Source organism: Plectropomus leopardus, chromosome 10 (genome assembly GCF_008729295.1).
Source record: "Plectropomus leopardus isolate mb chromosome 10, YSFRI_Pleo_2.0, whole genome shotgun sequence".
Taxonomy (NCBI): Eukaryota; Metazoa; Chordata; class Actinopteri; order Perciformes; family Serranidae; genus Plectropomus; species Plectropomus leopardus.
The window spans coordinates 31,665,912-31,676,940 of record NC_056472.1 but is presented as its reverse complement, the minus strand read 5'-3'; the positions used below and the strand labels follow the sequence as shown (position 1 = coordinate 31,676,940).

At 40.1% G+C, this 11,029-nt stretch overlaps 1 protein-coding gene across 1 annotated transcript; it reads left to right on the top strand.

Moving 5' to 3' along the window:
- Nucleotides 1-200: 200 nt before the first annotated feature.
- rbm44 (RNA binding motif protein 44) lies at nt 201-10,952 on the top strand (the record flags this gene model as incomplete). Its single annotated transcript, XM_042494053.1, has 20 exons — nt 201-267; nt 1,342-1,369; nt 1,460-1,566; nt 2,815-2,889; nt 2,971-3,037; nt 3,127-3,161; nt 3,901-4,118; nt 4,236-4,453; nt 5,077-5,656; nt 5,734-5,795; nt 6,301-6,450; nt 7,012-7,177; nt 7,286-7,320; nt 7,425-7,500; nt 7,596-7,731; nt 7,898-8,035; nt 8,122-8,189; nt 8,868-8,941; nt 9,203-9,449; nt 10,211-10,952. Coding segments are annotated over 20 exons (2,838 nt in total), but the record flags the coding sequence as incomplete, so codon positions are not given.
- Between the last annotated feature and the right edge of the window lie 77 nt (nt 10,953-11,029).

Here is an 11,029-nt window from a genome sequence, read left to right as displayed (position 1 = left end):
CTAACTAGTTAGCTAGCCGTTAACGTTCATTTTTGAAGTCGTAACGGAGTCGCGCTGTTTGTCGACCTCAATGGCTGCTTATCCGTTTTTTTGGACGGATGTTTCGGACATTCAACCCATGGCTGTTTTTCAGACCGTGTGGCCGAGCTTTCCCATCACGTTACCGTACGAGGTGACCGTTCCCGGGTCAACGTACATGGCTAACGCGGGCGTGGTGGAGCCGTCGCGGGTGTTGCCCTGCAGGTACAACACGGTGGCCGAGTCCCAGTAAGTAACGTCCCCGAAGAGCTGTTACTGAAATTATGTTGGTAAAGCTTTATTTGGTAAAATATCATAAAGTAGCAGGTTCTGACTGCAGCGAGCTTTGAATGATCAATGCTGTCTCCGATGCGCTGTAAAATTAATTAGGTACATAAAAATATTGATCTCTTAATGTCTCTTAATGACACATTTTGCCTCGACTATGACTTCTACTACTACTACTACTAACTACAACTACAACTACAACTACTAACTACAACTATTGCTGCTGCTGCTACTTCTACTACTGCCATTACTACTACTGCCTATACTGCAACTACCACCTCAACTAGTTCTACTACTACTACTAACTACAACTACTAACTACAACTATTACTGCTGCTGCTGCTGCTACTACTATTACTACTACTACTACTACTATTACTACTACTACTACTGCTTATACTCCCGCTACCACTTCAACTACTTCTACTACTACTATTACTGCTGTTGCTGCTACTACCATTGCTACTACTGCATATACTGCAACTCCCACTTGAAATACTTCTACCACTACCACTAACTACTACTACTGCTGCTGCTACTACTACCACCATTACCATTATTACTACGTGTATACTTCAACTACTAGTTCTCTTTCTCTTCTTTTTCTTTCTTGTGTGTGTTTTGTCTCCTACTGTATTTAATTATTATTATTTTTTTTTTTTTACGACATCTGAGACGACTACTTCAAGTAGTAGTATTACAGCTACTTCTTCTATTACTGCTGCTTGTACTACCTCTAGAACTATATATAAAACTGGTACTACTTCTACTAAAAGTGTCCAGCTTTTTTAGTAATGTATTTCAGCTCTTAGCGTCTTTAGGTAAGGCAGTTCACCTCAGATGTTTGGGGCAATTTGATTTGATTTCTGCATTTTCAGCCATGGTTTTGAGTCAGCTGTCTGCATTCACATGAATTTTCTGCACTAAATGCGTTTTCTAGTTAGTCATTTAAAAATCTTTGCAATAATGTCTTGTTATCAGTAACACATTTTGCCTAGGGTGCTACTCATTAATCTGTGTTTTCTTCATCAACAGCAGAGAACAGAAAATTATTTCTGGACAGGTATGCAGCTATATCATCTCGCCATCTGTATGTTTAGTTCAATTAATGTGAATAGCTGTGTATAACTGAGGGCTGTTCTCCATTTTACAGTTCTGTATTTAATTTGGTGGATAACCATATATACCTTTCCTTAACTGACCCCAAGCTGCTGGGTTGGTATCTCCATTTGTGTCCAGAAGACAGGAAGATCATACAAGGTATGTTTCAGTGTGGCCACATGGGGCCAAAATCACATCTGTTTTGTATATTTTTTAATTGATGAGTATAGCAGCAAGGCTAAAGCTTGTTCGGACGGCTTGTGTTCATGTTAGCCAAAATCCATGCAACATACCAGAGCTGACATGATTAGTTGAGTGACAGAAAATTAATTGGCAACCATTCTGATAATTGATTAACCATCAAGTTATTTTTCGATGTGAAAATTTGTTGCTTTTCTCAGTCATTTTCTAATTGTAAATCAAATGACTTTGGCTTTTGTTGGGCAGTTAAACAAGACCTGCAGAGAGGTGATGTTGGGAAGTTATTAGGGGCATTTTACATTATTTTCTAACACTAAGAAAATAATGTAGATGCCTATTTTCAGAATCTGTACATGTTATTCCCAGGTTTAATTTAGTCCCCACTTTTTTATTGTTATTATTATTTTTTAAATTGTTGTTATTATTATACATTTTTTATTTATTTAAGTTTTTTTTTGGCTTTTGCCTTTATTGGAGAGAGGACAGCTAAGGCCTGAAAGGGGGAGAGAGAGAGGAAAGCCCACTAGCTCAGTTGGTAGAGCGGGCGCCACTTTTAAATATTATTTTCATTGGCAAATTGTGAGGACATAAACAAAACATAAATCAATCCACAAAACTTAAAAGTACAGTCACACACACTCACACACATCCAGGAGGAGAGTTACAGTTCATCGTAACCTTGTGTCTAAACGACATGAGCTCATAACGGTACATATCGTTCATTGTAGCCAGGGTTGGTGTAAACGAAATAAATACAGAAATATGAGATCAATACAGAGAGAAAAGTCCTGATCCATAAATTCATAAAGATGGAGTCAGATTGAGTCAAAGTGTTGTCAGAAGGGACCGTGGGATTTTTCCCATTTATCTTGACATTTTAAATGATTGAATTGCAGCTTCTTCATGTGCATAACTGGAAAAAGTTCATGCAACTGTTTTCCAAAGCATTTTAGGATTGGTGTGATTGGTTTAAAAATTTTAGTAAACATAGACAACACTTTACCGAGTTCATAAACTAGAGTGCTTAAAGGATTGTCGAATACGGGGCGGACAGAGTTGTCTCGACTTTAAGCTGACACGAGAAGTAACTTTGTATATACGGGGCAGGCGGCAAATTTAAACTTAATGTGTAACTGGCAGTGCCCACCTTTTTTGTAATTAGGTGGGAGATTAACAGTCAAATGTAATTTTTTTCATTTTCTCTAGATGACGGAGGGTTTCACCACTTCCTGCAAAGACATCCGGCCCTAGAGCTGTCTCGGCATCATGTTTATGTGAAGAGTAAGTCTGTAAACATGCTGTTATCTTCGTATAGCTGTGCACAGATTATACACTGACAGCTTTTATTCACTAACATCACAGACACCACTGGAGCCAACAGACCTGCGCAGCCGATCATGACATCCAGCAACCACACGCACGACGCGCAGTAAGTGCAGCGAATAGATAACACGCTGAGTCAAATGAGTCAAGCTTTTATCATTTTCCACTGATTTATTGTTGAATCTTTGTTTTCAGATCTACAATGTCAGGAGCAAAGACAAGCAGATCTGGTAAGATACTTGTATTTATTTTTTTGAGAGCTTAATGTGACTTTTAAAAGACAAATAAGAAACATCTTAGATTAAAGGCATTACTCAGATTTTTTAAAACATGTTTTTGTATTTGACTTCGGTTTTAATGCTGATCAGGAACTGTAACTCAGGTTACACATCCTGCGGTTTTAGAAATCCCAGGCTGCTTAAAAAACCCTTTAAATTAAAACAGAGCACACAGAAAATTCATCTGGGAATCCATTATCTTTAAATTACCCAGCACCAGTATTATTTCTAGTGAGTAACATGTCAAAATAATTGGAATGAAAAAATAATATATTTATTTTCTGTAGAGCCAGTTTTCCAGACTGTGACTAAGCTTTGAAATGGACTAAAACAGAAACATGAGTCTCATTTAACACGTCTATAGCTTCAGCACAGTGGATAAATCATTGTCTTGACATTGTACTACCTGGATGAAAAAAGTAGGTTGTTAAAACCTACATGTAGAAATCATCGAGAAAAAAGTTTAGTATGTGATTAGGCTTAGTCTTTGTCTGGGAAACAGTCTGCTAACCTAATGAGCCAACACAGCTACCACATTAAACATTAAAACTAGGGATAAGCATTTTAAGAAATATCCATATTCGAGTGCTGGCAAAACAAAAAAAAAGCCTGTCATAAGATTGGAGAATGGAATTAAGACGCAAGCAAAAAGCTTCAGCTTCCAGTTCTGTTTGTTTACTTCTTTTGCAAGAAATGCCTCATGCACATCGCGACATAGAGGTGCTTCCCAATTTGAGAGAGACATTGACCCTGCTTGGCTGTAGCAACAGTGGGGATGCATCACAAAAACATCCGCATGAGGGAGTCTGCCACACCAAACAGCAAATCCGCCTGCAAGACCGCTTCCTAACAGCCTTTGACAGCCAGATCCCACAGGAAGCAAACCATCAGACCGCCCAAACTGTGATGGTAGAAACAGTTTTCTCTGTATATTAAACAGCTGGTTGTAACACTAGTAGAGACTTTGACTGTGAATGCAAAGTTTCCTTATTATGCAAAAAGATTAATATAAGATTTTTTTTGAAGGGTTCATCCCATCTGAGCGAACAAAGGCCATTATGGCAGATGGCGAGCAATAGCAACAGTGCAGCTGTGTTCAAGGATCCAGCAACCCTGGCAAGCTTCTCTCTGGACGTGGAGCTGGAAAGATGCAGACTGGGGGGAAAGCCAGAGCTCAGGAGCCAGACTGCAATGGCACAAAGCCAGTGTGCTGACTTCACATATGCTGAAGTCAGTCAGATACAGTGAGTGTGCATCTTATGGTTGACACAAAATGCAATTTGTTCGTTTCTTGCAGCTCTTAGTTAATTAACATTTTATATTAACATATAAACATATATGGGAATTATAAATTGTTGTTGCAGTTCATCAGTTTGAGAACAAGTTTCTAACTCCTACCAAGACCAACCAGAGCAAACCTCATCTGGGTACAAAGATATTTCACTTCACTCAGTAGTGATGGGCAAAAATCAATGAACAAATCTTTTTGAGCAGCTCTTGTAAGTGTACCAGGTCAGCCTGACAAACTTTTGAGTGCTTGTGAATCACTGACTTTCCCCACTTGCTGTTATGGTGTAGTCCTGTTCACGCTGCCTGCTACAGTGAGTGAGCGAGAGACTATTTTAAAAAAGTCAATACCTTCAACACCGAAGCCCAATAACGCAGTCACTTACCCCCTCCATGACTGTTCTGACTTTGTTGTGTTAATGAGCTTTTTTAAATAATATATATTTTAAAAAGCTGTTATACAGTAATGAAAAAGGAACTGATAAGGAATGTTGATGGTTGTTTTAGAGAATGTATAAAGTACTGGAAATTCAAAATGAATTTTGTTTATCTGTATGAGCATCATTGTTTGATGTTGCAGGCCAACAAGTGAAAAAGACTCGTCTCTGGAGTACTACAGCTTTGACAGTGTTGCAGTGGATGGTACAGAGTTCAGTGACAGGAGCATCATGCAGCCAGACGAGTTACAACAGGTCGGCTCTCCTTTGGATCAAGTGGAGGAAAACAGCACAGTGGAACTTTGTCAGGATCACATGGTCTGTGGTAACGAGAACACTGCAGATAATGATGGTTTCCGATGCGTCGAAGATCAGAGCGACAGCTTCCACAGCATCATGAGCGACGATAAGAGCATCGTCATCTGTCTGACCAGCAAAACTGTGAAAGCACACACCACCGGGGTTCACTCGGCTCCTGTCATCTCTGACAGTGAAGCGCAGGCAGCCAGCAGTGAGACCTTGAAGTCTGATTCGTCTGCCGTGAAGATTAACACTGCAGAAACATCCGCCTCCCCTCTGCCCCGCGCTTCTACCTGTGTCGTTATGGTCGGCACTGAGCGGGCACCGCGCACGTCAGCTGGCACCCAAACTGAGGATCCAGAAACAGCAGACAAGCATGTTATCACTGAGGTCCACATGGCAGACCTGGACTATCTCGCTGAGGTAAGGTTTTCAATCTAAAGAGCAAACATTAAAATAGCTTCAGCAAAACGTTACACAACCTTGTTTTAACGTTTCAGGAATTTATCAAACTCAGCATGGCTCAGGAGGAACATAGAGAGCAAAAAGAGAAAAGGAAGAGGTAATTATCTGATACACACAGTCCTATATTAACCCTTTAAACCTCAGCAAAATGAATTGATTGTTTTTTTTTTCTAAAAAAAAAAATGGGAAGAAGGTAATGAGCAACGAAAGAAGAAATGACCCAAAAATGAGCAATAAATTAGTGAATGCTACAAGAGTTCTCTCTGAAAAATTGTTAAAAAATACCCAAAACAAAACAAACAAAAAAATAAATAAATGAAAAAGAAAGTAAAAACAAAAACAAGGCACGACTTTTAGAAAGGGCAGAAAAAAAATGAAATCTGTAACTTAATTTTAAGTACGTATGTAATTTTCATATCAAATTGCTCATTGCCTTTTTTCTGATCTTTTAAAGCAAAATTCACCAGTTTGCTCTGGGTTCAAATGTTTAAATACTCTTGAAAGGCATCTGAAAGCAGCACAAGATACTATAAACTTGGCGCCAGGGAATTTCTTCTGTAGTAGGACTAACATTTAATTATATATACTATACTTCTTTGCAGTTTGGGCTGTTCATTGACGAAGGACTGTGACTGTATCCAGCGTGCTCAGCAGGCAGAGCTGCACCTGCTCGCCCTGCAGTACGCCGTGTGCCGACAGCACTGCTGGAGACTCTTCTGCACGTCTGCTGAGGGAGGCCAGCTCCCCCCAACGTAAGAAATATCAGTCAATGTTGATCAGACTTGACCTTTGTTATTCCACTGGGACAGTTCTCGAATGTAAAATATTCATCCAGAAGGATTTGTGTTGTGCACATCAGCAGTGAAAAAACCTCCAGGTGTTAAAGGTTACAGATTTTCTGAAGTGGGGTTGTATGAGGTACATATTCACAGTCAGTCAGTAGGTTTTCTATGCACAGTTCAGTCGAGCTACAGTTAAAGCTTCATTAGGTCATTTAATCTGACTGCTGCCCTTGTCCCTGTATACAAGCACCGAGGGAGAATCCATTTATTGACGGAAGTATGTTCGGCTCCACTGCCGCAGGGGGAGATATGCCCCCTTTCAGCTAGTTTTAATAAATCTGTATTATTCATACAGTCTATGAGATAGACCCAATCACAATCCCAACTGTTTATTTAATTACTAATGACGGGGTAGAAAGCTACCACATCACGTACATATAATCAAACTGCGCTGAGCAAACTCTTCGTTCATTGGTTACTTTGAAGTAAGACCGTTTTTTGTTTACTGTAATTACTCCCCTCTCTCTTTAGCCCAAAGAACCCTCCTGTCAACATTTCAAGCGTTCTGCAAAAACTAGACTCCGACTACAGTCAGATGAGGGATAAGATCGTGGCAGGAGTCCCTCTGGAGCAACTTGAGTCTCTGTCTGTTGATTCTGAGAAGATTACCACAGGAGCAAGATACTCCCCTGCACAGGTGACACTCTGCCTGCTAACCAATAATGCCCAAATACTGAAAACCGTCTGTGTTTTATATATTTGGAACCACAGCAGTGACAGAAATGGTCTCATTTTCCCGGTTTAGATCATTGCTGATGTCCTTGGAGATGTTCCAACTTGGTATGTTTGTACAGACACGCATGTGTGTCTGATGTGATTCAATTTCAGCGGTTTAGCAGACTAGACTCCCTACACGCTGTAATGTTTTAATTTCTGATCCCAAGGAGCTCTGAGGAGCAGAAGAAACCTGAAACATCAGAGCAAAAATGTTCTGATAACAAAAGCAGAAGCAGCTGCAGGGTATGTTTACACACTGAGACGTCAGAGTCCAACTAAAACCAAACCTCTCATGTTGCTTTATTGATCCTAACTGGGCCCAATTTTGTTCTCATCAGTCTCAACAGCTTTGGTGTTTGACTCGTCTTAAACAGGTCAAGAAGGAGAACAGCAAACCGAGGAGAGCTGTCACTCTTGTCCCCTGGGACAAAGATGTTCTCCATAAAGCAGACAAGCCAGAAGAAAAGCAGACAAGTAAGCAAAAGCATCCCTCTCACACTTTAAATAAAGGACCGGGGCCCCATGCAGAAACTATGGTAAAATAAAAATAAGAAAGACAAGCAGTTATGATATTTATATGTAATGAGGCCCCCGGGAAGTAGTCATTGAAATGAAGGTGGGCCGTTCTGCGTGTGGACAGCAGCTGAATGCAATGAGCTCAGCACATGTGAGGCGTGGTACGATGCTGAAGAAGACCTGGAGCCCGCAGGAGCTGCAGCGGCTGCCGAGACGGGACAAGAGTCGGACCCAACCGTGATCGCAAAAGATGTGACGAACAGTAAGTGGTCAGTGAATATAGCTAAGGCACTGGAAATGCACATATAGAGATTTTAAACTGATTATTTGAATGCGTTTTAACCACAGAATCAGCCAGCGAGGACGTCAAGAGCTCCGTCCTCTGTGTTTCCAATCTGCCCGCCAGTGTGACTGACGTGAGTTTGGACATTTTTGCTGCTGACAAACACAACCACATCAATGTATTTCTGATTTAAGTGCTATTATTGTTGTCATATGTAATTGAATATTAACCCTTTTAAACCAAGCATATTGTTTTAATTTCTTTCAAAAGCACAGGGGGAATGCAAAAAGCTGCTTAACAAAACATGGCCCAAAAAGCAGCAAAAACCAGAAAATGACTTTGAAAAATCAAAAACGTTTACCTAGAAGAAGTGCTGAAAATAAAAAATGATGTATATGTATGTAATTATATCATATATTTTATCATATCATATTTTTTCTGTAACTTAATATTAAATATACAAATGTTATAATTATAAAAAATGATTTTCTAGACATTTTCCCTATTTTTTGACTATTTTCTAATAATCCAATTTTTTTTTAAGGAAAATTTCTTGGTATTGTTGGGACATTTCTTGCCAAGTAGCTCGTTGCCTAATTTCCCCATCTTTATGGAAGAAATGAACCAGTCTGCTCAGTTTTTGAAAGGTTATATTACTTGTAAAAGGCATCTGAGCGCAGCACAAAAAAAACTGACAGTCTTCAGAGGGGTAATAGCAGTTCAGATTTTGAAGAGTTGCTGCGTTGTGTGTCACCGTACCGGGCAGCAGAGGGCAGTGCAGGTTTTGAATTATATCTTTTGTCTTTGTCAGAGTGATGTGATGCTGTGGTTTGAGAAATACCGTCCCTCTGAAGTCAGCATCAGTGCTTTGAAGAATGATTTGAGGTGAGCGGCCGCTCTGCTGTCTGATGTTTTTAACACGTCACTTTCAGTCCTTCGTACGTGTGTCAGATTCATGTGTTGTTGCATCTAGAAGCACAGATGTTCCTCTTCTAAACATTATATCTTTGTTTTGTTAATCCTTATTCATCAGCGTCAGTTACAAGTCACACTCTTAATGCAGCTGTTCGATAAGCAATTTGCCTCCCATACCGACACATTACTGTCAGTCTTACTGCTGCCCGTCTCTCTGGCTGCGTTCTCCAGAGTTGCCATAGTGATTTTAAGCGGAGTCCAATCTGCCGAGGCTGCAGCGAGAGAGCTGAATGGCTGCTGCGTGCAAGGCCATGCTTTACATGTGGAGCACATCAACAGAGCCCCTGGTGGGAGCCAGAACCAGAGCCAGAACCAGAACCAGAGCCAGGCTTCAGCCTCCATCAGGGGGCCCGGGTCTTCACGGGAGGCCGCCAAACCACAAAACTCCAGGACTGACTCCAGCTGCACTGACAGAAAGGTGAGAATGTGAGGAAGGAAAGTACGAGATCTGCTTTATTCAGAGAAACTGATGATGTTTTGAAGAAGTAAAACTTGTGGTTTCTTGGCTCATGCCTGCTGTTAGACTGTTCTGTTAGGATGTTTCTATTGCACCTTTTGTACGTACATTTTCTGTTCTTTATATTCCTCTTTTATTTTATAGTTTTATATTACTTCTGTATTTTAAATTTTATTCTATTTAAAGTTACTATTTTTGTTCTTCCTGTTATTTGTTTTGCACCAAAACACGGAGTCAAATTCCTTGTATGTGTAAATATACTTGGCAATAAAACCAGATTCTGATTCTGATATGGTCATGAACCAAACTCCTCTTAAAGTGGACCAGGAAGCTGACCAATAGAAAGAGACCGTACAATTGCACATGTAAAAAAAATCAGTTTCCTGCAACATTATTAATGATGATGATTAATAATAATAACACAGATCATATAGGAAAATGTACTGATACTAACTGCAAAAATGAAATAGAAATGTGTAAATATAGCAATAAAGACCACAAAATATAGATATATAGAGTATATCTAAATAAGTAAGATGATAAAGTTTTGAAATTTTCATTCATGAAAATCTGTTAGAACCCTGTATAAACAAAACCGTAACAATAGTAATCACGGGTGGCAGCCCTGAAATAAAGCATAACGCCATTATAGAGATATTCAATAATTCAGTGTATCCTGAAAAATTAAACAGTTTTGATTAATTTCTCTGTCGTCTCTTCAGCTGATAACTCAGCCGCCGCTCAGCTCCGGCATCAAGAACAGGAAGGTGGTGTGCATCTCCCCGACAGCGAAGGGAACCTGCGTGCCTCAACACTACGGCACCATGGGCAGCTTCGACACCCTGATGGCAGAGCTGACACAGCGCCACCCCGACGTCGCGAGGCAGAGGATTGTGGACGCTCTGATGGAGCTGAAGGACAAACACCAGGGCGTCCTCAGCGGCCTGCCGCTCAGGACCATCAGGGAGATGACGTCCGAGCTCCTGAGCAGGCAGCCAGCTCCGCGCAGTTAGGAGGAAGCAGTGCTTCAGATGTTTTCTTTGAAAACTACCTCGACCCCTCGAGTTTTCCTTTAGAACTCAGATGTTTGACAGAAAGGGGAAATAGTTCTTCTAAAAGGAATTAGAAAAAACGTTCTAAAACTGTGTTTTACTTCACCGTAGAGACCATTCCTTCAAAGTAGCATCAGATGGTTTATTTACCGCTTTTTGTTTTGGATATTTGAAAGTTTGAGGGCACACTTCACACAGTGCCTCCTCTGTCAGTTTTTTGGGAGTTACATGAAAATGTTATTATTTTAATTTGTTTTTAATCAGAGTTTATACAGATTTCTGGTATGGTGTTGAAGTTAAAGTTGTTCACAGAGCATCTTTGGTTGTATTTTATGTCGTCTGTAAGTGAAAAGGATATTTTCCTTACGTTAGCTTTGTTCTGCTCAATGTCAGCTGCTTTCTGTTTGATTCAAGGGCTTTTCATTTCAATTCAGATGCTTAATTGGCATGAGAAAATATGTTTACATTTGCCAAACAAGTGTTAAATAA